General features: G+C 43.8%; 1 protein-coding gene across 13 annotated transcripts in view; it reads right to left on the reverse strand.

Moving 5' to 3' along the window:
* PIEZO2 (piezo type mechanosensitive ion channel component 2) overlaps positions 1–27,321 on the reverse strand; it is a 630,266-nt gene that overhangs the window by 71,907 nt on the left and 531,038 nt on the right. For all 13 annotated transcript variants that reach the window (XM_075314549.1, XM_075314558.1, XM_075314555.1 and 10 more), the window contains 4 exons: positions 15,904–16,036; positions 9,634–9,781; positions 568–782; positions 320–478 (listed from right to left, as the gene is read on the reverse strand). In XM_075314549.1, the coding sequence (XP_075170664.1) occupies positions 320–478; positions 568–782; positions 9,634–9,781; positions 15,904–16,036 (655 nt within the window). The remainder of the gene's footprint in view (positions 1–319; positions 479–567; positions 783–9,633; positions 9,782–15,903; positions 16,037–27,321) is intronic.

Raw genomic sequence — 27,321 nt, forward strand, 5'->3', positions numbered from 1 at the left:
ACATGTTTGACAGCTTACTAACGATCATCTATGGTCGCTGCTACGTCACAGAATATGGTGACGTTGCAGCGACGTCGTTGTCGTCGTCGTTATGTGTGACACTAGCTTTAAACTAACATTGCAGGTAAAAAAAAACAGACTTTGTGATAAGAGAAGCAGGGCTGAATTCTCTGTTTTCATTCTTACAGCATGTTGTCTTCAGATTGCATAGCAAAAACCTGCTTATAGAGTACCTTTATGACTCATGTTACACTGAATATGCCCCTAGTTTAAATCCATTAAATAATAACTTTATTACATTTAATATGTGGCTTCTTACCCTTGAAATAAGAACAAATTGACATAGTTATAACTTTTTGTGAGAAAGTTTCCAAGAACACGTGTTGGGTATCCACAGCGGATTTGATAAGCTGATAGTCCAAAATATATGCATTTCACAAAATACCATATCTGTGCAACAGTGTTCTGGCTGAACTTCCTGAAAAAAGAAAACAAAAGAACAAGATGGTGAACTGATTAATGGCTATTGACAACATCCCATGGGCACAAGATTGAATAGTAATTTACCTTTCTGTTACTCCAGGTAAAATGAAGAACATCCAAAAATGGATACCAAACACCAGGATAACCTGAAATATGACTTTGCCCATCACAGTTTTTCTAAGATAGAGAGCACGGTCCACAACCATTGTGCCAAACTGTATTAAAACCATCACCAAGAATGCTTCTGGTACCTGGTCTTCTGACAAAGAGGAGGTAATGTCTGCAGCAGCCGAATGTTTCTAGAAATACAAATGTGGTGGTATTAGTTGTGTTCCAAAAATGTCTGTTTTCATTATCATAGGCTTATTCTTTTGCTTTCTACATCATTTGTTATCCTACATGCAGTTTGTAACAAAGTTTATATTTGTTAATCTTCATACAGTGAGACTGTTAACAACTAAGCCAACTGTAAGGAAAACTCAATCATTTGGTTTCGTAGTGCTGTACTAAAAGATTACTCAACTAATGGGATTTCCACTACTATAAAAAAGAGAATTTTGTTACTTACCGTAAATTATTTTTCTTATAGTTCCGTATTGGGAGACCCAGACCATGGGTGTTTAGCTTCTGCCTCCGGAGGACACACAAAGTACTACACTTAAAAGTGTAGCTCCTCCCTCTGAGCTTATACACCCCCTGGTAGCCAGTCCTAGCCAGTTTAGTGCAAAAGCTGAAGGAGAATAGCCACCCACAAGTAGAACCGATTAAGAACCAGAACCACCGGAGACGCTGTCCACGACAACAGCCGGTGATAACACACGGAACAAGAAAATTGCCAACAGGCAACAGGGAGGGAGCTGGGTCTCCCAATACGGAACTATAAGAAAAAGAATTTACGGTAAGTAACAAAATTCTCTTTTTCTTTATCGTTCCTTTGGGAGACCCAGACCATGGGACGTTCCAAAGCTGTCCCTGGGTGGGAATAAACAGAAAAAAAATGAAGAAGTAGGCGGAGCCTAACTTCACAAGTGGGCGACAGCCACCTGAAGGATGCGTCTGCCCAAGCTCGCATCTGCCGAAGCATGAGCATGCACTTGGTAGTGCTTCGAGAAGGTATGCAGGCTAGCCCAAGTGGCAGCCTGACAGACTTGTTGAGCCGTAGCCTGGTGCCTGAAAGCCCAAGAGGCACCGACAGCTCTGGTCGAGTGTGCTTTGATCCTCGGCGGGGGAGGCACCTGAGTACTCTGGTAGGCGTCCGAAATGGTCGATCTAATCCAACGGGCCAAGGTCGGCTTAGAAGCAGAGAGACCCTTGCGCCGCCCTGTGGTTAGCACAAAAAGAGAGGTGCACCGCCTAAGCGCAGCGGTGCGAGACACATAAATCCGGAGAGCACGCACCAGATCTAGAGTATGCAGCGCTTTCTCAAAGCGATGAACAGGGGCCGGACAGAAGGAAGGCAAGGAAATATCCTGGTTAAGGTGGAAGGGAGAGACCACCTTAGGAAGAAAGTCTGGGGTCGGACGGAGAACTACCTTGTCTTGGTGAAAAACCAAAAAAAGTGACTCAGAGGAGAGCGCAGCCAAATCAGAGACTCTCCTGAGAGAAGTTATGGCAACTAGAAAAGCCACCTTTTGAGAAAGACGATACAAAGAAACCTCCCTAAGGGTCTCGAAAGGGGGTTTCTGCAATACCGTGAGGACCAAGTTAAGGTCCCAGGGATCCAAGGGCCGCCGATAAGGCGGAATGATGTGAGACGCACCTTGCATGAAGCTGAACCAGCCGGGCGAGATGCCGCTGGAACAGCACTGATAGAGCTGAGACTTGTCCCTTGAGAGAGTTGAGGGACAGTCCTAGCTGCAGACCGGACTGTAAAAAAGACAGAACGGTCGGCAAGGAGAATGGCCAAGGAGAATGGCCGGAAGAGCGACACCAGGACAGGAAAATTTTCCAAGTCCTGTGATAGATCTTGACGGAGGAAGACTTACGGGCCCGAGTCATAGTGGAGATGACTTCAGGAGGAATACCAGAAGCCGTCAAAATCCAGGACTCAAGAGCCACGCCGTCAATTTGAGTGCCGCAGAATTCGGGCGGAAAAACGGACCTTGCGAGAGCAGGTCTGGACGGTCCGGAAGATGCCACGGCATCTCCACGGACAGTTGGAGCAGGTCCGGATACCAAGCTCGCCTGGGCCAGTCCGGTGCAATGAGGATGACTCGACGGCCCTCTATTCTGATCTTGCGCAGGACTCTGGGCAAGAGAGCTAGAGGGGGAAACACGTAGGACAGACGAAAGTGGGACCAGTCTTGAACCAGAGCGTCTGCGGCGAAGGCCTGAGGATCGTGGGAGCGAGTCACGTAAACCGGAACCTTGTTGTTGTGACGGGATGCCATTAGGTCCACGTCCGGAGTGCCCCACTTGCGGCAGATTGACTGAAACACTGCCGGGTGCAGGGACCACTCGCCACCGTCCACGGATTGACGGCTGAGATAATCTGCCTCCCAGTTTTCTACGGGATGTGGACTGCGGATATGGTGGACTTGGAGTCCTCCGCCCATTGAAGAATGCGTTGGACCTCCAACATTGCCAGGCTGCTGCATGTCCCACCTTGGTGATTGATGTAGGCAACCGCTGTCGCGTTGTCTGACTGGACTCGAATGTGCCTGCCCGCCAACAGGTGGTGAAAGGCTAGGAAAGCTAGAAGCACAGCTCTGGTTTCCAGCACATTGATTGAAAGAGCTGACTCGGACGGAGTCCAAGTGCCCTGTGCTCTGTGGTGGAGATGTACCGCTCCCCAGCTGGATAGGCTGGCATCCGTGGTGAGAATCACCCAGGACAGAGTCAGGAAGGAGCGTCCTTGGGACAGGGAGAGGGGTCGAAGCCACCACTGAAGAGAGCTCCTGGTCCGTGGCGACAGAGCCACTAACCTCTGTAAGGAGGAAGGCCGCTTGTCCCAACAGCGGAGAATGTCCATCTGCAGAGGACGCAGATGGAACTGGGCAAAGGGAACCGCCTCCATGGAGGCCACCATTTGACCCAGCACCTACATCAGGCGCCTGAGGGAATAACGGCGGGGCCTCAGGAGAGAGCGCACCGCTAGCCGGAGAGACTGCTGTTTGATTAAGGGCAACTTCAAAAGTGCCGGCAAAGTCTCAAACTGCATCCCTAGGTACGTGAGACTCTGGGTCGGAGTCAGAGTGGATTTGGGAAGATTGACAATCCACCCGAATTGGGCTAGGGTGGCGAGAGTGAGCGAAACACTCCGCTGACAGTCTGCGCTGGATGTACCCTTGACCAGAAGGTCGTCCAGATAAGGAAACACTGCTAACCCCTGGAGGTGCAGGACCGCAATCACTGCCGCCATGACCTTGGTGAATACCCGAGGGGCCGTGGCTAACCCGAAGGGGAGAGCCACGAATTGGAAATGATCCTCTCCTATCACAAAACGTAACCAACGCTGATGTGACACTGCGATTGGCACATGTAGATAGGCATCTCTGATGTCGATGGACGCCAGGAACTCCCCTTGGGTCATAGAAGCAATGACTGATCGCAGAGACTCCATGCGAAAATGCCGCACCCGGACATGCTTGTTGAGAAGCTTGAGATCCAGGATGGGCCGTAAGGTACCGTTTTTTTTTGGAACTAGGAAGAGATTTGAGTAAAAACCTCTGAACCGTTCCTGAGCGGGAACTGGGACAATCACTCCGTTTGCTTGCAAGGATGCCACGGCCTGCGAGAAGGCGGCGGCCTTGGAGCAGGGGGGAGTTGAGAGAAAAAATCTGTTTGGAGGGCTGGAAGAGAATTCTATCCTGTAGCCGTGAGATATGATGTCTCTCACCCACTGATCGGAGACTTGCTTTAACCAAGCGTCGCCAAAGTGGGAGAGCCTGCCACCGACTAAGGACGTGGCTGGAGCGGGCCGAGAGTCATGAGGAAGCTGCCTTAGTGGCAGAACCTCCTGCGGATTTCTGCAGACGCGCTTTTGGGCGCCAGTTGGATTTCTGATCCTTGGCTGAGTTAGCGGACGAGGCGGAAGGCTTAGAGGATGACCAGTTGGAGGAACGAAAGGAACAAAACCTCGATTGATTCCTACCCTGGGCGGGTTTCCTGGTCTTGGTTTGTGGCATGGAAGTACTCTTCCCGCCAGTAGCTTCTTTAATGATTTCATCCAGCTGTTCACCAAACAGCCGTGAACAAGCAAAAGGGAGCCCAGCAAGAAACTTCTTGGAAGAAGCATCTGCCTTCCACTCTCGAAGTCACAAAATCCTGCGGATAACAAGAGAATTAGCTGAAGCCACTGCAGTGCGGTGAGCAGCCTCTAGCATGGCAGACATGGCATAAGATGAAAAAGCTGAAGCCTGAGCAGTTAAGGTAACCATCTCAGGCATAGATTCCTTGGTGAGGGAATGCATCTCCTCTAGAGAAGCAGAGATGGCTTTGAGAGCCCACACTGCTGCAAAAGTCGGGGAAAACGCGGCCCCCGCAGCTTCATACACAGATTTGGCCAGAAGGTCAATCTGACGGTCAGTGGAATCCTTAAGTGAGGTGCCGTCAGCCACCGACACAACGGTCCGGGCTGATAGCCTAGACACCGGAGGGTCTACCTTTGGGGAGTGAGACCACTCCTTGACCACCTCAGGTGGAAATGGAAACCGGTCATCAGAACCACGCTTTGGAAAGCGTTTGTCAGGGCAGGCCCTGGGTTTGGTCACAGCGGTCTGAAAACTGGAGTGGTTAAAGAACACACTTTTCACTCTCTTAGGCAAGGTAAACTGATGTTTTTCTGCCAAAGAGAGTTGCTCCTCTGACACTGGCGGATTGAGATCCAGCACAGAATTAATAGAAGCCATCAAATCACTAAGATCTGAGTCACCCTCAGAGAAATCGATGGGATACATAGCCTCCGAGCCACCAGTGAGGGCATCCTCCTCATCTTGAGAGTCAGCTCTTGAGACAGAGCCGTGGGATGGGGAGGGGGAGGAAACCCTGCGCCTTCTCTTAGAAGGACGGGGTCTGGGATCAGATGATGAATCCTCCGTGAGCTCCGATGGACGGAGGTCAGAGGATAGGAGTCCTCTGTCAAGAGTATTAGAGGCACCCTGTGAGGGAGGCTGATGCATATTCATCAAAGTCCTGGACAAAAGTCCCATGGACTCAGCAAATGACTGGGATATGGACCTAGAAAAGGACTCTACCCAGGCCGGGGGTTCAGTCACAGGTGCAGCAGCAGCCTGAGAGACCACAGGGGGTGAGACTCCAGGCTGTGGCACCGCCAAGTTAGAGCAACCATCACAGTGTGGATAAATGCTCGGCTCAGGCAGCAGGAGCTTACATGCAGTGCATGCAGAATAAAGCTTTGGAGCCTTGCTCCTTGTGTGAGACATGCTGCTGGAGTGGGGGCTTTGCAGAGAATGAACCCCAGGGAGAATATACAGAGGTCCACAACCGGAGACCGGCTGTGGCTTACCAGACCGCTGAGCGCGGTGTTGTGTGCCCTCCAGATCCCGAAGCCCGGTCCCCCAGTCGCAGCACCTCAGCAGAGATGCAGAATGCAGGATGTCCCAGAGCAGAGTGTACTCTGCCTGAGAAATGACTAGGGGGCGTTCCTATAAAAGAGCGGGAACTGGAGGGCTATAGAGACCTGCAGGGAAGGAGGGACGCCCCAGCAGTGGGGAGTGTCCCTCCCCTGTGTAGAACGGCCGCCGGGAGGAGCCGAACCTGTCCCTCTGCATGAGTGACATGCGAGGGCAGGAAAATGAAACTAGGCCTCCAGCGAAGCCGGGGCCTAAATTTAAGCGGCGAGGCCGACAAGCAGGCACCATCGGCGCGGTTCTCAGGCAAAAGCTAGAGAATCCGCCGGAAAAGTTAAAACAATCACATACAGCATACTCTCCCCTTACAATAAAGAACCGGGACCCCCAACATAAACGTCTCAGGTACTTAGCTGCTGAGACGCAGGGCCATGTCCCTGGGGATGAGTGCTCCGGTCCAACAGAATCCTCAAGGGGCTGTGGATGGAGACCGGACTCCTGCCAGGCATGGAGACCGTGCTGGCTCCCACTTCAAGCCAGAGCCCAAAAGGGATGGTGAAGGAGCGCGGCATGTAAGGCTTCAGCCTTGTAAATCAACGTTACAACACCACCGACACAGTGGGGTGAGAAGGGACATGCCGGTGGTCCAGACATGGACCCGCTTTTCTTCAAACTCTTTCCAAAAGTCAAACAAATCAGATGAGAATGCATGTGTGGATGTATGCCTCATGACACAAAGCAATAAACTGGCTAGGACTGGCTACCAGGGGGTGTATAAGCTCAGAGGGAGGAGCTACACTTTTAAGTGTAGTACTTTATGTGTCCTCCGGAGGCAGAAGCTAAACACCCATGGTCTTGGTCTCCCAAAGGAACGATAAAGAAAGTGAATGTTAATGGTGCCAGGGTGGTGGAAGGAAAAAAAAAACCTATACACACACCTCAATAAATCTGGTCTCACTCCTCTTCGCTCTGTTATGTACCCCTCGACTCCACCCTTAACTTTCTGTCTTGAGTTACCATCTTTTGCTTAAACAGAATGTGAAAGCTGCAGGTATTGATACTAGGGGATCACCAGGAGATACATAATGGAGTGCAAATGAGCACTGCTGGGCCAGAAATTAGTATAGCTATATTTTTTTACACCATCTTTGGCCCAATAATATTAACTTCTATAGTAGTGGAGAATAAATTATAACTATAATATTCTATCAGTAATGTATGCTTTCTTTAAAAAAATAATAGCAATAAGCAGTGGAATAACTACAGTCCGATTGGCCCCCCTGCATGTTGACCAGATGCAATTATTCGTCCTGTCCCTGCAGCTGAAAAACACCCCCATAGCATGATGCTGCCACCACCATGTTTGACTGTTGGGATTATATTGAGCAGGTGATGAGCAGTACCTGGTTTTCTCCACACATACCACTTAGAATTATCACCAAAATGTTCTATCTTTGTCTCATCAGACCAGAGAATTATATTTCTCATAGTCTGGGAGTCCTTCATGTGTTTTTTTGCAAACTCTATGCGGGCTTGCATATGTCTTGCACTGAGGACAGGCCACTCTGCCACAAAGGCCCGACTGATGGAGGGCTGCAATGATAGTTGACTTTGTGGAGCTTTCTCCCATCTCCCTACTGCATCTCTGGAGCTCAGCCACAGTGATCTCAGAGTCCTTAGTTACCTCTCTCGCCAAGGCTCTTCTCCCACGATTGCTTTGTTTGGCTGGATGACCAGGTCTATTAAGAGTTCTGGTGGTCCCAAACTTCTCCCATTTAAGGATTATGGAGGCCATTGTGCTCTTAAGAACCTTGAGTACTGCAGAAATTATGTTGTGACCTTGGCCAGATCTCTGCCTTGCCACAATTCTGTCTTTGAGTTCCTTGGGCAGTTCCTTTGACCTCATGATTCTCATTTGGTCTGACATACACTGTGAGCTATGAGGTCTTATATAGAAAGGTGTGTGCCTTTCCAAATCAAGTCCTATCAGTTTAATAAAACACAGCTGGACTCCATTGAAGGAGTAGAACCATCTGAAGGAGAATCACAAGGAAATAGACAGCTTGTGGCTTAAATATGAGTGTCTGAGCAAAGGGTCTGAATACTTATGACCATGTGATACTTCAGTTTTTCTTGTTTACAAAATTAGCAAATATTTTTACATTTCTGTTTTTTTGTCAAGATGGGGTGTAGAGTGTACATTAATGAGGAAAAAAAAATGAACTTTTTGTAATTTACCAAACGGCTGCAATGAAACAAAGAGTGAAAAATTTAAAGGGCTCTGAATACTTTCCGTACCCACTGTATATACCCATCCTGGTATATATGTTCCCCACCCTGGTATATATGTCTCCCATCTTAGGCCCCATCCTGGGTTATATGTCCCCCATCCTGCTATATACAGTGTCATGTAAATGTTTATGCATCCCTGGTCAAAATTACTGTTATTGTGAACAGTTAAACAAGTTGAAGATGAAATAATCTCTAAAAGGCATACAGTTAAAGATATACATTGGCCAGCAGCTGACATCGGCATGCGAGCCATTGCACATGACGTTGTTGTCATGCTTCCCCATTCACGTGCATGCTAACGTCAGTTGCCAGCCACTGTTTGGCCAATCTCTATGCTGACATACATTTTAATTAGATGTGTGCCCTCAGATCCACATCCAACTTAAGTGCCTCTGCGACCTCTGCAACTACAATCATTTCTAATAATAATAATAATAATAATAATAATAATAATATTAATAATAATAATAATCCCTGCCAATAACCCAACTTCTATTTCATTTTCCCTATTTCTCATAAAAGCTGTTATAGTTACAAAAACTAATTATGCCATTACAATTTTCTTCCTATCCTAAGTTTCATTTGTAACTTGAATACATTTTCTTTTCCTCATTTTCTATACTACAAGTCTAAGGGGCACTTTGCACACTACGACATCGCAGGCCGATGCTGCGATGCCGAGTGCGATAGTGCCCGCCCCCGTCGCAGCAGCGATATGTGGTGATAGCTGGCGTAGCGAAAGTTATCGCTACGCCAGCTTCACACACACACTCACCTGCCGTGCGACGTCCCTGTGGCCGGCGACCCGCCTCCTTGTTAAGGGGGCGGGTCGTGCGGCGTCACTGCGACGTCACACGGCAGGCGGCCAATCAGAGCGGAGGGGCGGAGATGAGCAGGATGTAAACATCCTGCCCACCTCCTTCCTTCCGCATATCCTACGGAAGCCGCAGTGAGGCCGGTAGGAGACGTTCCTCGCTCCTGCGACTTCACACACAGCGATGTGTGCTGCCGCAGGAGCGAGGAACAACATCGGACCGTCGCGTCAGCGTAATCATGGATTACGCCGACGCTGCACCGATGATACGATTACGACGCTTTTGCGCTCGTTAATCGTATCATCCAGCCTTTACACACTGCGATGTCGCATGCGATGTCGGAAGTGCGTCATTTTCAATTTGACCCCACCGACATCGCACCTGCGATGTCGCAGTGTGCAAAGTGCCCCTTATACATCAACTTATTGTTAGATATGAAACAATTCTGAAACTATTAATTTTATTTGGAGCCATACGAGACACTTGGCAATTCCTTTGGTATGATGACTTACGCCAAATGCCCAGAAGCCAAATATAATTACGATAAAGTCTACAGTATCTGCCAGGAACATTAACACATAGACATCTGTCACAGCACTGTAGTCTGGATGAATAAGGTTGTAAAAAAATTGTCTGATTGGCAAATATATCTGAAGGACTCTGGAAAAAAGAAGAAAAAAAGCTGCAATCAGTAAAGGTAGGAAAGTTTGTTTTAATTCATCTATTGTGTAGGTTTTAAAAGACACAATTACGGTACAATTAAAATGCAATGACATCACTTTACCACAATTTTTTGAGAAATGGGTTACATTACAGTATTTTTTCTTCAAAGAAAAAGGAAATGCAAAGTGAGACTGTCACCACCAAAAGGCTAGCTAAACCACTTATACAGGTAGGTTTTAGCCGCTATATAAATCATACCTGTAGTATAAATTTTAGTGGGATTGCTGCGAGACAAAAATTCCCCAACATAGTTTGATGCAAATGTGGGGGCTTTTCAGCACCATTGGCCAACGTTATGTACCCTCAATCTGCATACTGATCACTGTCAAATTTTGATTTAGAGCTGCCTGAACTAAAGCAGTGGCACACCAGCTGTGACACCGCAGGAGCCCAGCCATTCTCAGGATCAGTGTGAGCCACAATCCGGCCCACCACATCATTTTATGTTGCCTGCGATCTGGGTTGCTAGTAAAAACCTGGGTGCTTTTCCCTATCGATCATAGTGTCTGGCAGAAAAAAGCCCCATTCCTGATTTTTTTTAACATTTTCTGCTAGTTTGTATTGAGCATGTGCTAAAGAAGCTGCCATGATCAGTACAAATGGTAGATGCAACAATGTATTGGCTCATGGTAGGTGTGAGATAATTTCTATCATGTGTTGTAGGCATCGATGTGTTCCATGGCAAGTCCCTGATACGTTACACCGCAGGTCCTTGCATTCCAATGCATCTCAGGTCGCCGGAGCAGAGTGATATCACGGGATGTGATTGTTCCACTGCAGGTCCTCGATTCATTCCACTGCAGGTCCTTGTGTTCCACAGTATCCCGTTCGGGGTCTGATGAGTATGATTGTGGGGTCTGAAATCTCTCTTTTGGTGGTGTCTACTTTCTTTAATGAAGAGTCCTGCAGTATTCTTTAACTTTTTTAGCTGCATTGACACTTGATTGAACCACAACTAGGGCTTATTTTCGGGGTAAGGCTTATTTTCTGGGAAACACGGTACCTAGGAACAGCTCTCGTGTAGCACTTCTACTCAGGCATAGCTCCCTTACAACCCTTGGCCAGTTTGTGCATTGCAGTTCGTGCTCGTACCGTGTTGCATCGAGATCTGCATAAGCTCTTACAATTTGTAGTGGCCCTGTGAAGGCAAAAATAACGCTAATGTGGCTCTCTGTGAAAATGAGTTTGACACCCCTGGTCTAAGAAGTAATTCAATAATCACTCAGAGGCCATGACAACAATGTGACATGACTATCTAGACACTATTGAATTACATCAATAGTGTTACACCATATATAATTGAAACTAGAAGTTTACATACACTATCTAAAAAGGCATATATGCATATGAGAAAAAGGTTCCTGCTCCACACATGTGCCAAATCACGGCATATGGATGCCCATACGCACCTTCAACACGGTCCGTTAAAAACGTGTGTGTTTTGCACGGACGTGTGATAGAGGCCTCAGGTAATGGTACCAAATACTAATGAAATGTATGTAAACTTTTGACTTTGCAGAAAGTAATAAAAATGTCTTAAAACATTCTCTCACATGTTGGCATTTGGCAAATATAAATAATTTTGTTCCTAATTGACCTAAAACGGGAAAGATTTATTGTGATGTCAGAAAGTGAGAAAAACATGCAGATGTGTCTTTTTAGATAGTGTATGTAAACTTCTGGTTTCAACTGTACAGTATAGCCAAGAGCGTAAGATGTTGAACATATATGGCTCCATCATTGTTCAGGCTCATGGAGGCCATGGCAACATCATGTAATATGCAGCAAACAATCTGGTACGATAGAAGCCACCTTATATTCCCAATAACGACCACAGCTTCTAATTAATGGATGAATATGCTCTGTCAGACCATTTATGCCCTGCAACATGATTGCAGGTTTTAGATTGGTGGCTATGGCACCTGGAAACCTAAAAAGGCCCGCATGTCTGTCATGTACAAAAGCCAGAGACAAGGACCAGTGGGATGACTGTGACTAGAATTCTGAAAGGCACACATATTATGTAAGCTATCAAAAAATTACACAAGCTGTTTAAGAAATTGTGAATAATCAATTACAGCATAACACTGCATTTGATGTAGATACTAGTGATGAGCGAGTATGCTTGTTACTACTCGGTACTCGCACGAGTATCACTGTACTCGGGCTACTCGGCGGGTACCGAGTAATTTTGCAATACTCGTGCTTTACTCGTGGTCTTCATCCCTGCATGTTGGCGCTCTTTTGAGAGCCAGCCCTCATGCAGGGATTGGCTGGCAGACCACTGCAATGCCACAGCCCTGTTAGTTGTGGAATTGCAGTGATTGGCCGGCCCGCACAGCGTGACTGAGCCTTTATACCGGCGGGCGCGCTGTGCTCTGTACACAGCCATCTCATATTCCCTGCTTTCCACGCCCACAGACGCCTATGATTGGTTGCAGTGAGACACGCCCCCACGCTGAGTGACAGGTGTCACACTGCACCCAATCACAGCAGCCGGTGGGCGGGTCTATACTGTGCAGTAAAATAAATAAATAAATAATTAAAAAAAACGGCGTGCGGTCCCCCCCAATTTTAATACCAGCCAGATAAAGCCATACAGCTGAAGGCTGGTATTCTCAGGATGGGGAGCTCCACGTTATGGGGAGCCCCCCACCCTAACAATATCAGTCAGCAGCTGCCCAGAATTGCCGCATACATTATATGCGACAGTTCTGGGGCTGTACCCGGCTCTTCCCGATTTACCCTAGTGCGTTGGCAAATCAGGGTAATAAGGAGTTAATGGCAGCCCATAGCTGCCAATAAGTCCTAGATTAATCATGTCAGGCGTCTCCCCGAGATTCCTTCCATGATTAATCTGTAAATTACAGTTAAAAAACACACACACCCGAAAAATCCTTTATTAGAAATAAAAAACACTAACAAAGTCCCTCATTACCAATTTATTAACCCCGACAAACCCTCCATGTCCGGCGTACTCCACGGACTCCGGCGTCGCGTCCAGCTCTGCTGCATGGAGGTGACCGGAGCTGCAGAAGACACCGCCGCTCCGGTCACCTCCACGCAGCTAATGAAGGGAATAGCGCGATCAGCTGCTGTCAGTCAGGTAACTCCCGGCCACCGCTGGATCCAGCGGTGGCCGCGATTAACCTCAGTGACAGCAGCTGATCGCTATACTCACCTCAGTTGGTGCATGGAGCTGACTGGAGCGGCGGTGAGTAGCGCGATCAGCTGAGCTGTCACTGAGGTTACCCGCGGCCACCGCTGGATCCAGGTAACCTCAGTGACAGCTCAGCTGATCGCTATACTCATCTCATTAGCTGCGTGGAGGTGACCGGAGCGGCGGTGTATTCTGCAGCTCCTGTCACTTCCATGCAGCAGAGCTGGACGTGACGCTGGAGGACTGTGGAGTACGCCGGACATGGAGGGTTTGTCGGGGTTAATAAATTGGTAATGAGGGACTTTGTTAGTGTTTTTTATTTCTAATAAAGGATTTTTCGGGTGTGTGTGTTTTTTAACTGTAATTTACAGATTAATCATGGAAGGAATCTCGGGGAGACACCTGACATGATTAATCTAGGATTTAGTGGCAGCTATGGGCTGCCATTAACTCCTTATTACCCCGATTTGCCAACGCACTAGGGTAAATCGGGAAGAGCCGGGTACAGTCCCAGAACTGTCGCATATAATGTATGCGGCAATTCTGGGCGGCTGCTGACTGATATTGTTAGGGTGGGGGGCTCCCCATAACGTGGAGCTCCCCATCCTGAGAATACCAGCCTTCAGCCGTATGGCTTTATATGGCTGGTATTAAAATTGGGGGGACCGCACGCCGTTTTTTTTAATTATTTAATTATTTATTTCACTGCACAGTATACACACACCGGCTGCTGTGATTGGGTGCAGTGAGACAGCTGTCACTCAGTGTGGGAGCGTGTCTCACTGCAACCAATCATAGGCGCCGAAAAGCAGGAAAGCAGGGAATACGAGATTGATTAATGAGCGGCCGGCTTTTTCAAAAGAGGAAAAGCCACCGGAGTTTGAACAGCCGTGCAGCGCCGCGGCAGTGATCGGGGAACGGTAAGTAAGAGAGAGGGGGGGGAACTGACCGACAGACTGTGAGAGGGGGACAGACAAGACAGAGAGAGACAGACCGACGGGAGATAGAATGAAAAAAAAAATGACCGACATCGTTAGTAAAAAGCACAAAACGTGCGTTTTGGACATCGGAGTGCCACACAAGGTTTTCACGTAAAATCTTTCATGTATTAATCTCAAAAAGTAACATACACCAGCTCTATCTCACTATTGGGTATGTGCCCTTAACATTTCCGCCATGAAAATTCATTTTGGTGTCATTTTGGAAGGTTTTCTGGTGAGTCCGTAAAAATGGCGTAAAACTTGGACAAAATTGTTCACAGCTGTGACTTTTGAGTGATAAATGCTTCAAGGGGTTTTCCCCATGCTGTTGCCATGTCATTTGAGCACTCTTCTGAGACTTTTGTGACATTTTTAGGGTTTCTACATGCTGCCGGGGGTCATTTCACAAAAATACTCGGGTCTCCCATAGGATAACATTGGGCTCGGTGCTCGGGCCGAGTACACGAGTATCTTGGGAGGCTCGGCCCGAGCTTCGAGCACCCGAGCTTTTTAGTACTCGCTCATCACTAGTAGATACATATTAAATAAAAAACAGTTAACAACTCAGTGTTCAAAAATTATAATCTTGTCTGTATCATGAAAACCAGAAGCCATTTCTCCCAGGGTTGCCCCATTTGTGACTAATTAAATATTCAATGTTGTAGAAAACAAATATATAGCTACAATAAAATGGTGTTAAAAATGAACATAGAACATTTATAGGAAGAAATCGTTTTTGTGGGAATACATTTCTGGATTTAAAGGGAGTTATCAGATGATTCATCATATTTATTTTAAATTAGTTTTTTTGTCATTCAATTTTTTCCTTTTTTCATATCACTATTAAAAAAAAATAAATAAATAAATAAAATTAGAAAATAGCTTGCAGTTGCACTTTGGCCACCAAGCTAAAACTTCCTGTTCTGAATGGATTATTTGTTAGTACTAACAAAGGCATAATGAAAGGTAACACTTAAATATACATAACATAGAAACACAATATTCAGACTAGGTGATAATCACATCTCACCTCCTCCCCCTCTCTGCACTGTGACCTCTGCACTGATCACAAAGCATACCTGGAAAATGCTCTAATGTTAGATAATAAGTAAGATCCTGTCTATTCCTGTCTATGGTCAATATAGAGATGGATAAGGCAGCAGCCCATTGGCAAAAAAGTTGTCCAAAGTCAACTTTTTTTGGTCCGTTGATTGATTTTTGCAGGATCCGTTTTTTTAACATGGGAGTCTATGGAAATCAGATCTGTTAAATAATTGCTATTTAGTCACATAGCTATTTAGCCAAGATAACTAGCAATGAGTTAATGGATTGATTTTCTATAGACTGTCATATTAAAAAAAATGGATACTGCTAAAATCAATTTTTATAAAAACGGACAAAAAAAGTTATGTTTGCACAACTTTTTTCCCAACAGATTGCTCCTGGTTCCATTTTAATGGAGAATTACTGGACATGTCAACTCAGCCTAACGCCTTATGTGCACGCTGCGTTTTTGACGCTTTTTTTGGTCAGTTTGTTGCCCAAAATTGCATGTGCAATTGCATGTTCGCACGTTGCTTCTTTTCTCCTTGCAGTTTTGGGTGCAGAAAAAAGAAGCAGCATGTTAATTCTTTGTGTGTTTTTCTTCTGTGTTTTTTTAGCCCTTCGAGCCATTGAATACACTAAAAAAAAGCTTTGTATGCGTTTTTTTGTGTGCATTTTTAGGTCCATCAGGCGAGATGGCTGCCAACAAATTTATGTACAGAAAGTTGAATAAAAAAAATTTACCATCGAAAACTTAAAACAGATTAGAAAAAAAAGATTCAATTATTAAAATAATAATATAGATGATATATTAAGTTTTACAATACAAGACTTTCCAGTACAATATGCAGAGGAAAAAGTTAAAAACTTCTTACATTTTAATAGCCAATGCTTTTGCTTTAATGAGCTGCTCCCTAAGTTTTTCCATCAACAAGTCCTTTCTGGATTTTTGCTTGATGCTTGATATACTGCTACCCCTCTGACTGCTGTTTCTTGTGCTGGTGCTGCCTGTAATATAAAAAGAATTGATAAATGTAGAATCTTTACCTTTATCAAAATGTATCTAATATATTTGGTTAATTCGCTGTACAACTGGTGTAAATTAGTAAGTTCAGATATTAAGTTTGGAGAAGGAAATGAAGAGAACTGATTAAACATATAAAATTCTGAAAGATATTTACGTATTTACAGAAACTATCCAAAATGTAATTGGAAAAATATCTTCACTTGTAGGATTACCATTTCAATGAGTTTATCTGGTGCACAGATTGCACATTCCCTTGTTTAATATTTTGCAGCTGTTAGAGGCTACCTAAGGTTGGAAATAAGAAGAAGAAACACAACCTGCAGATGCCGTCACACAAAGGACTGCAAGTAGGAGCCTGGTTGCAAACCTTAACATAAACTGACCTTTTATCTGTTAGGCTATGTGCGCACGTGTGCGCTATGCACCGCACCTAAAAGGTGCGCTTCAGAGCGCAGCTGAAAAGCTCCGTTCTGAAGCGCATGGTGCCGGAAGAGAACGTGCGCTCTGCATGCTGCCTCTCCCTATAGACAGCATGCAAACCGCACGGAAGAAGTGACATGTCGGGCAGCAGCCAAATCGCTGCGTTCTAATATGCCACGTGCGCACGGCTCCTGCACAATCTCCATAGACTGTGCAGGGGACGCAGGACGCATGCAGTTACGTTGCGCTGCAGATCGCAGCGTAACTGCATGTAATACGCACACGTGCGCACATAGCCTTAGCGTTAACAAGCCTGCACCCTACATTACTTTACACTCCCACAGTGAATATTCTCTCAGCTGCAAAATGTCACCACAAAGTACGTTTATGTATTTATGAGTAGACATGAGCATACCCGAGGTTCGTTGTTCGCACCAAACACAGACTTGATGTAAAACCTAGAGTTCGGATTCAGAGTTTGGATGCTTTATGTATGAACACCACTCTCGCTGGATCATTGTGCTCGAGTACGATCAAAATGCAGCCCAGTGCAAGCAGTGCTTGAATGGCTCGCCTTATGTAACAACAGCATGATCAGATGTAGTGTGCAGTAAAAAAAATAAATAAAAAAAGAAAAATCCTGCCCACCCGCCCCCGGAAGTGTTCTCTTTTTAGCTGGCTGTATGTGAGCGGAGACTTAAACTGCCCAAATGGTGATTTTCATTGGGGTTCAGGTCAAGTTCCGATGAATCCCCTGAACAGAACTTCCATGGATCCACTCATCTCCATATATGAACATCAATTTCTAGGTTATATTATCACAATATGCATTATATATGCCGACTCTATTTTACCAATTTTACCCAAGAAAGTGAAAAACCAGAGTCTTTAACGCATACTTTTTTTTGCAAAACTAACTAAAATATATTTTATTGAATTTACATACTGTACATATAAAAAGACACATACTAGTTTCAGTGTGATTAAACAAACCAGGTTAGAGAAACCTCAACCATAGAGACATATATATCCAGAAAAAGTTAGAAGAAAGTGCCAGGTTCTAATCAGTATCAGAGAGAGATCATTCTAGTGATATAACATGGCTGAAAATACAATTATATTCAAGTAATTATTTGTTTAAATTCAATTATTTTTTACAGTCATGGATATTACAATATTACAATTGTAAAAAATGTCTAAACATTATTAATATAATTAGTGACTAAAGGACCCACATATATCTTTTTAACCTGTGCCTTTAGCAGTAATAGGCTATTTTCACACTGGCCATTTTTGCAGCGTTTCTTAGCTACGGATTTGCCTTGGTTTTATGCAAATCCATGCTAATAAAACGCTGCTTTTTACAGTCCCAGCAAAGTATGAGATTTCTGAAGTCTCATGCACACACAAACACATCAGGATTTTTTCCTGATAGTTTTGTAAAACACCTCCGGTTTTACTGCGTTCTGAGAAGAATGAACATGTCAATTCTTTTCAGCGCTTTTGCTATGGTTTTCACCCTAGTGACAGGTGGACTCGCAGATACCCTGTGAGTCCACCTGTCACTAGATACCCGGAATTGATCCGGAATATCTGGTCAGCACTAAAATGGTGGTGAGGATAGGGGGATTGGAGCAGGCACGGTATATTTACCGAATCCCGCTCCACTTCCCCGCTCATTCCATATTCACTGCTTTCATATGTGATTGGTTGCAGTCATATGCACCCCCAGAGAATGAGTGAGCCGCGCACTCAGAGGTCACCTCACTCAAGCTATTTATGGTCACAGATATCGCCAGTGACCGGGAATCACCTGAGTGAAGTGACTGTTGATCGTGTGGCTCATTCATTCTCTGGAGCTCACAGCAGGCAGTCCTGTTCTATGGTGCTCACTGTGATCTTCAGATGTTGCAGAGCTGAATCGATGTGGGACCTCGTGTGGATTACGTCGGACCTGTAGGGATGATTACAGGGTTAATAAAGTGGTGAAAGAGGGTGCTTTTGTATTTTATTTCAAATAAAGGACTTTTTCAGTGTTTGTGTTTATTTCTTGTCACTTATTACAGATTGGGGATGGGGGGTGTCCCATAGACGCCTGCCATTACCAATCTAGGGCTTAGTCGCAGATATGAGCTGCGGTTAACCTCTTATTACCCCGATTGCTACCATACCAGTGGAATTCAGGAAGAGCCAGATAAAGTGCTGGCATTGTCGCATCTAATAGATGCGACAATCCTGGGCGGCTGCAGGCTGATATTTTTAGGCTGGGTCTCTCCAGCCTGAGAATACCAGCCCCCTGCTGTGGGCGTTATCTGTGCTGGGTATCAATATTGAGGGGGACCGCACGCTGTTTTTAATTTAATTAAAAAAACAGCATGGGGTCCCTCTAATTTTGATATCCAGCCAAGATAAAGCACACAGCTGGGGTCTGCAGCCTGTGGCTGTAGGCTTTATCTGTGCTGGGTATCAAAATATTGGGGACCCTACGTCATTTTTCTTGTATTTATTTTTTACTGTACGATAGACCCGCAGACTCCAGTGTGGAGGGGGAAGCAATGAATATGCATGAGGCTAATGAGTGGCACCGGTAGTAGGAGGGGCCGCGGGAGCAGGTACGGATGATCTTAGAATGTATGGGCTACTTCCAGGTTAGTGGGTGTTACCAGCTGGGTTATTGGGCATGACTAGCTGGGTTAGTGATCTTGGCCGTGTCTTCTGCCTTGCACTTCAATCATTCTTCGCCCCCACTCCATGCCCCCCATGTGACAGGAGCCTGAGCAAGACGTCATACCTGGAAGGAGCCTGTACACTCTAGTATCTACTGGAGACTGGTAAGCTATTGCACGCTTGCTTTACTTTTTTTTTTTCTTCTTTTTACTACCAGACTGCCGGATCCAGGTCAATACAGGCCCAGCCCAGCACTTGGGTACTCTTGAACTCTTGCAGGTATTGACATCACAATAAAAAACGCTGTAAAAACACCACAAAACCCGCACTAAAACCACAGATCACTCTCAGGAGACATCCTGCCACAAGGTCAGGTATTGGTCAGGAAAAATACACTGCAAAAACGTCCTGTGTGAACATATCCATAGAGTTCACCTCCTATATTTGATTGAAACCACTTAGAGGCACAGTAGAACAATGGTGCTTAGAGTGTAATGGTGTATGTAAATACAACAGGTTCCTTAGTGGGCAGCCAGCCTCAAACTTATTTAGTATGTAGAATCAATAGAGGTCCATTTGTCACTAATTATATTAACAATGTTTATGAATTTTCACAATTGTAGTATCCATTACGGTAAACAAATAATTGAATTTAAACAAATAATTACTGGAATACAATTGTATTTTCAGCCATGTTACATCACTAGGATGATCTCTCTCTGATAATGATTACAACCTGGGGCTTTCTTCTAACTTTTTCTGGATATATATATGTTTCCAGGGTTTGGGTTTCCTTATAATACTTATGATAATTCTAACAGTGGGAGGGGATAACTATGAAAATATTATGTACTCCATTGCAACAGCCACTCAACAAGCAGCTAATTTTAAAAACTTTACTTTTTTGGATTTCAAAACCTAAACATCCGAGCTGTCCATTACAGGTATGTATAGAATCAACAACCCAACCAAAATAATGATTGGGTATGAAGTGAAAGTGCAAAAAGTTTTTTATAAAATTCAAAACCTTATTGATATAATTTCAGAAAGAATTATCTAAAACAGGAAAACCCACGAAGTGGGGCACAAAATCCCAGGTGATCATCGAATAATAGTCACAGGTTGTTTACAATCAATTTGTTAGAAGGTAAGATAGATGTCACAACCATATACTCATATATAACAGACCAATATCATATAAATGCCTATGGAGCTTATAGTTGTCGCACACCCTCCGATAACGCAAGCCATATACCCTTATTTCTAATACATATTGATTGGTTCAAAATACCACAGGCTTATGCTCAGAAGGACAGACAGCGATAACCTTCTATATCAAGGTCTTACTGTTATTCAAAATGGCTCAAATGACATACAATACACAATTTAATCCAGATTATAGATGTTAATTTGTATATATTAAAAAGCCACCTGCAGATAAATGCCCCCACGGTCCGCCGCGCCACCCGCCCGTCAGCGGTACAGGCAACCAAGAAACCAAATAGTAGTAAATGTATCACAAATACCAGTTACCTATATACTGACCGGCCGGTGGCACAGGACACCCATACAGGCAAACAGCTGCAGTAGGAATAGAGTCCAATTTTTATCTAGATAACCTTAGATTACACAGCTTGACCATTCAATTATAACAGTTATACGGGAGATGCAATCACTAGCTCACCATTAATGCTGTGGTTATGAGATAATGACAATACAAAAGGTATTTTACCTGTAGATAGAAGGATCACCTGGCCATGTGCTCCACCACCCCTGACGCCGTTTCGCCTCGCTTTTTCAAAAGGGCCCCTTTTGTACAATACCTTTTGTATTGTCATTGTCTCATAACCACAGCATTAATGGTGAGCTAGTGATTGCATCTCCTGTATAACTGTTATAATTGAATGGTCAAGCTGTGTAATCTAAGGTTATCTAGATAAAAATTGGACTCTAGTCCTACTGCAGCTGTTTGCCTGTATGGGTGGCTTGTGCCACCGGCCGGCCAGTGTATAGGTAACTGGTATTTGTGATACATTTACTACAATTTGGTTTATTGGTTGCCTGTACCACTGACGGGCGGGTGGCGCGGCGGACCGTGGGGGCATTTATCTGCAGGTGGCTTTTTAATATATACAAATTAATATCTATAATCTGGATTGAATTGTAAATTGTATGTCATTTGAGCCATTTTGAATAACAGTAAGACCTTGACATAGGAGGTTATCGCTGTCTGTCCTTCTGAGCATAAGCCTGTGGTATTTTGAACCAATCGATATGTATTAAAAATAAGGGTATATGGCTTGCGTTATCGGAGGGTGTGCGACAACTATAAGCTCCATAGGCATTTATATAATATTGGTCTGTTATATATGAGTATATGGTTGTGACATCTATCTTACCTTCTAACAAATTGATTGTTAACAACCTGTGACTATTATTGGATGATCACCTGGGATTTTGTGCCCCACTTCGTGGGTTTTCCTGTTTTAGATATTTCTTTCTGAAATTATATCAATAAAGTTTCGAATTTTATAAAAAACTTTTTGCACTTTCCCTTCATACCCAATCATCATTTTGGTTGAGTTGTTGTTTTGGAGTAGTTTGAAGAAGTGTGTGTTTTTGATAAAGGACAATTGATATTTATATGTATAGAATCAGCTTGATAGTGCCAGTACAGCACTGGCTTTAGGTTATATACGAAAATCCTGGTGATTGGTTCCCTTTAAAGCTTGGGCAGAAATGGGTCTTCCAAATGGACAATGACCTGAAGCATACTGCCAAAGTGGTTACAAAATGGCTTAAGGTTAACAAAGTCAATGTTTTGGAATCGATATCACAAGGCCTTGATCTCAATCCTGTTGAAATTCTATGGGCAAAGCTGAAAAGGCCGGTATGAGCAAGGTGACCTATACAAATGGCTCGGTTACACCAGTTCTGTCAGGAGGAATGGGCCCAAATTCCTACAAGCAATTGTGAGAAGCTTGTGGAAGGATATGAAAAAATGTTTGACCCAAGTCATACAATTTAAGGGCAATGGTACCAAATACTAATGAAATGTATGTAAACTTTTGACTTTGCCGAAAGTAATAAAATGCCTTAAAGCATTCTCTTTCTCATTATTCTGGCATTTGGCAAATATACAGTGGGGAAAAAAGTATTTAGTCAGCCACCAATTGTGCAAGTTCTCCCACTTAAAAAGATGAGAAAGGCCTAGAATTGATATCATAGGTAGACCCCAACTATGAGAGACAAAATGAGAAAACAAATTCAGAAAAACACCTTCTCTGATTTGGCAAGATTTTGTTTTCAAATTATTGTGAAAAATATGTATTTAGTCAATAACAAAAGTTCATCTCAATATTTTGGTTTATATCCTTTGTTGGCAATGACAGAGGTCAAACGTTTTCTGTAAGTCTTCACAAGGTTGGCACACACTGTTGGTGGTATGTTGGCCCATTCATCCATGCAGATCTCCTCTAGAGCAGTGATCATTATTTGGTGGTCTACCTATGATGTCAAATACAGGCCTCTCTCATCTTCTTAAGTGGGAGAACTTGCACAATTGGTGGCTGACTATATACTTTTTCCCCACTGTAAATCATTTTGGTAATCCTAATTGACAAAAAAGGGAAAGGTTTATTCTGATTTCATGTCACATAGTGAGAAAAACATAAAGATGTGTCTTTTTAGATAATGTATGTAAACTTCTGTTTTCAACTGTGTATATACACTGTGTGCAGAATTATTAGGCAGATGAGTATTTTGATCACGATACTTTTTATACATGTCCTACTCCAAGCTGTATAGGCTTGAGTGCCAACTACCAATTAAGTAAATAAGGTGATGTGCATCTCTGTAATGAGGAGGGGTGTGGTGTAATGACATCAACACCCTATATAAGGTGTACTTAATTATTAGGCAACTTCCTTTCCTTTGGCAAAATGGGTCAGAAGAGAGATTTGACGGGCTCTGAAAAGTCCAAAATTGTGAGATGTCTTGCAGAGGGATGCAGCAGTCTTGAAATTACCAAACTTTTGAAGCGTGATCACCGAACAATCAAGCGTTTCATGGCAAATAGCCAACAGGGTCGCAAGAAGCATGTTGGGCAAAAAAAGGCGCAAAATAACTCATGAATTGAGGAAAGTCATGCGTGAAGCTGCCAAGATGCCATTTGCCACCAGTTTGGCCATATTTTAGAGCTGCAACGTTACTGGAGTATCAAAAAGCACAAGGTGTGCCATACACAGGGACATGGCCAAGGTAAGGAAGGCTAAAAAACGACCACCTTTGAACAAGAAACATAAGATAAAACGTCAAGACTGGGCCAAGAAATATCTTAAGACTGATTTTTCAAAGGTTTTATGGACTGATGAAATGAGTGACTCTTGATGGGCCAGATGGATGGCCAGAGGCTGGATCAGTAAAGGTCAGAGAGCTCCAGTCCGACTCAGACGCCAGCAAGATGGAGGTGGGGTACTGGTATGGGCTGGTATCAAAGATGAACTTGTGGGACCTTTTCGGGTTGAGGATGGAGTGAAGCTCAACTCCCAGACCTACTGCCAGTTTCTGGAAGACAACTTCTTCAAGCAGTGGTACAGGAAGAGGTTGGTATCGTTCAAGAAAAACATGATTTTCATGCAGGACAATGCTTCATCACATGCATCCAACTACTCCACAGCGTGGCTGGCCAGTAATGGTCTAAAAGATGAAAAAATAATAACACAGCTCCCTTGTTCACCTTATCTGAACCCCATAGAGAACCTGTGGTCCCTCATAAAATGTACGATCTACAGGGAGGGAAAACAGTACACCTCTCGGAACAGTGTCTGGGAGGCTGTGGTGGCTGCTGCATGCAATGTTGATCGTAAACAGATCAAACAACTGACAGAATCTATGGATGGTAGGCTGTTGAGTGTCATTATAAAGAAAGGTGGCTATATTGGTCACTAATTTTTTGGGGTTTTGTTTTTGCATGTCAGAAATGTTTATTTCTAAATTTTGTGAAGTTATATTGGTTTACATGGTAAAAATAAACAAGTGAGATGGGAATAGCTTTGGTTTTTATTAAGTTTATTAATTTTTTATTAGTTTTAATTTGGAATTATTTTTGTTTTGTGTGAACCTTTTCTTTCTGAACCTCAGTTTTGGAACTTCTAAGAAATTTTTCTCCAGTACCTTCTCCTTCTGAACCTTGGATCCTCTAGAATGTATCCCTTGGATGTATGCTGAACCCTTGGATTTCCCTTGGATGTATGCTTCTGAACCATGGATCCTCTGAAATGTTTCCGTTAGATGTATGCTGCTACCCACAGCTATCTGGATATACAGTATATCTGTGATCACCTTTGTAACCTAGGACTGGTATTATATGCACCTACTGCCAGGCGGCCACTACCTGTCTGGGAATTGGTACAGCTATGTCTGGAGGTGAACACTGTATGCCATCTATTACAGACAGGCTTGGTGCGACAAACATGGGCAAGGATTTGATTGATGTCTCAAAGTCTGTTCCTAAACATGTTGTTTATTCAAGGGGCAGACTTCTGGAGCTGTGCAGGCTAATGTCTTCTCCTGCAGTGGGTAGACCACGTGTCCTATGTGAGGTAAGGAGACCTTTCAGAGGTTGCAGAGCGGGCAAAAAACTTAAGGCAAGGTGAAGACGGTTTAAACCTGTGGTCCCGACCATCATCATGGGGAATGTTCAATCACTGGGAAATAAGTCGGATGAACTGCTGGCATTAATTCGGACCCAGATGGAGTACAAGGAATGCAGTTTGATGTGTTTTACTGAAATTTGGTTACATGGAGAGATCCCTGACTCAAGTGTTTCAGTACCAGGATTTCACATGGTCCGGGCTGATAGAGACATTATGAAGAGTGGCAAAAAAAGGGTGGAGGAGTTATACTCTACATAAACAACGGATGGTGCAATTAGGGGCATGTGACAATAAGGGAGCGCCATTGTTGTCCGAACATTGAACTGCTAGCAGTTGGCCTCAGACCTTACTATATTCCTAAAGAATTCTCGCTTGGAATTGCAATAGTGTTGTACATACCACCATCAGCAAACCATGAGGCTGCCGGAGAAATGCTGTCAGGAGTCATTGCTCGGCTCCAGATGAAACACCCCAACTCGCTTACTGTAATCTCTGGGGATTTTAATCGGGCTAAAATTTCAACTTCTTTACCTAAATTCTATCAATTTGTTAAATGTACAACACGTGACAAAATTATTTTGGATTTACTTTATGCTAATGTCAAGAATGCATATTCATCCTCTGCCCTGCCGCCCTTGGGGAAATCCGATCACAATCTTATACTATTGTCACCAGTCTACCAACCTGTTGTTAGTAAACAGCCTGCTACAATTAAAACAATTAGAATGTGGAATCCAACAAATGAACAGGTTCTACAGGATTGCTTTCATCTTACAGACTGGGATGTGTTGCTTGGGACAATGGGCGAGTATACAAATGTTAATGAAGTGGTTGGTAGAGTGACTGACTACATTAACTTCTGCATTGATATGTTGGTGACTGTTAAAAAGATTAGGTGTTTTGCAAATAACAAGCCATGGATAACAAAAGAATTGAAGCATTTGCTCAACAGGAAAAAAAAAAGGCATTTAAATTAGGCGACAAAGAGGAAATTAAAATGATACAGCATGAATTGAAGTATAAAATAAAGGAGGCCCAGGAAATCTTCAGAATTAAACTTGAAAAGAAACTGTCCCACAATAATTTCAGGGAGGTTTGGTGAGGAATGAAATTACTGAGCATAAAAATAAAGTACAAAAATAAATAACATAAACACAAACGGTGTATATAACACTGAGGACAAACAAAATAGTTACATGTACGTAACAGTGTACATTGCAATATTCAAATTCATATTCTTTGATAGAAAAAGTCTCATACATATATTCATTTCATATATGTGACAATTTATACATTATTCTGTGATAAATAAATTTCATATTGACTCAGACTTTTTTGAAAATTAAAACATGAAAATGAAGAGAAAAGGAGTAAAAATGAAGAAAGAGAAGAGGAGCCAAAGGGAAGAACAGGTGAAGGAAGTTGGTTTGTATAGAGTTAATGGAAGGAGGATGTGTAGTAAATGTCTATAACAGTGAATGAGTATGGTATTTTGTTTGTCCTCAGTGTTATATACACCGTTTGTGTTTATGTTATTTATTTTTGGACTTTATTTTTATGCTTAGTGCTACTGAGGAAGGTCCAATTTGGACCGAAAACGTTCTTCAAGCACAATAAATACACTTTTTCATCATACTTTGGGAGTGCCTTGTTACTTCTTGTTTTATGGCTTTGGAACCTGAAGTGCACCCCAACATCTTTTGAAAATATATACGAAGGAAGTGCCGTTTTCTTCTTCATAGGATGATGATAATGAGATGAATGAGTATTTCAATAGATTTAGCAATACATGTGTAACGCCAACTGACAGAGGATGTGAATCTGGTGCAAATTCTGCAACATTGATATTGGAGGATGAGCAGATTAATTTCAGAGTCTCCGAAAATGATGTGAGGAGGCAGTTTAAGTCACTTAACATTGGTAAAGCTGCAGGGCCAGATGGACTCAGTCTACGTGTCCTTAAAGTGTGTGCAGACCAGCTGTGTACGGTCTTTACACACCTATTTAATGGAAGTCTACAAACACTGAGGGTACCAGTGTTATGGAAAACTTCCTGTCTGGTTCCGGTACCCAAGACTACTTCTCCTGCAACCCTAAATGACTATCGTCCTGTAGCCTTAACATCTCATGCTATGAAGGCCTTGGAAAGATTTGTGCTTGCTCACTTGAGTCCGAGGGTGAGGGCTTTTATTGACAGTTTGCTTACCGGCATAGATTGGGGGTGGACAATGCTATTCTTTCTCTGTTACATACTGTACATTCATGTTTGGAGAATGACGGAACCACTGTGCGAGCGATGTTCTTCGATTTCTCGAGTGCATTTAACACCCTGCAGCCACTTTTACTACACAAAAAGATGACTGATATGAAGGTGGAGGAGGGGATGAGAAATTGGATAACTGATTCCCTATCAGATCGGCCACAGTTTGTACAGATGGGAGCAGTTGTGTCTAGCAAATTATTGAGCAGTGTAGGTGCCCCTCAGGGAACGGTGCTAGCGCTTTTTCTATTCACACTGTATA

The sequence above is a fragment of the Anomaloglossus baeobatrachus genome, chromosome 6 (assembly GCF_048569485.1).
Source record: "Anomaloglossus baeobatrachus isolate aAnoBae1 chromosome 6, aAnoBae1.hap1, whole genome shotgun sequence".
Taxonomy (NCBI): Eukaryota; Metazoa; Chordata; class Amphibia; order Anura; family Aromobatidae; genus Anomaloglossus; species Anomaloglossus baeobatrachus.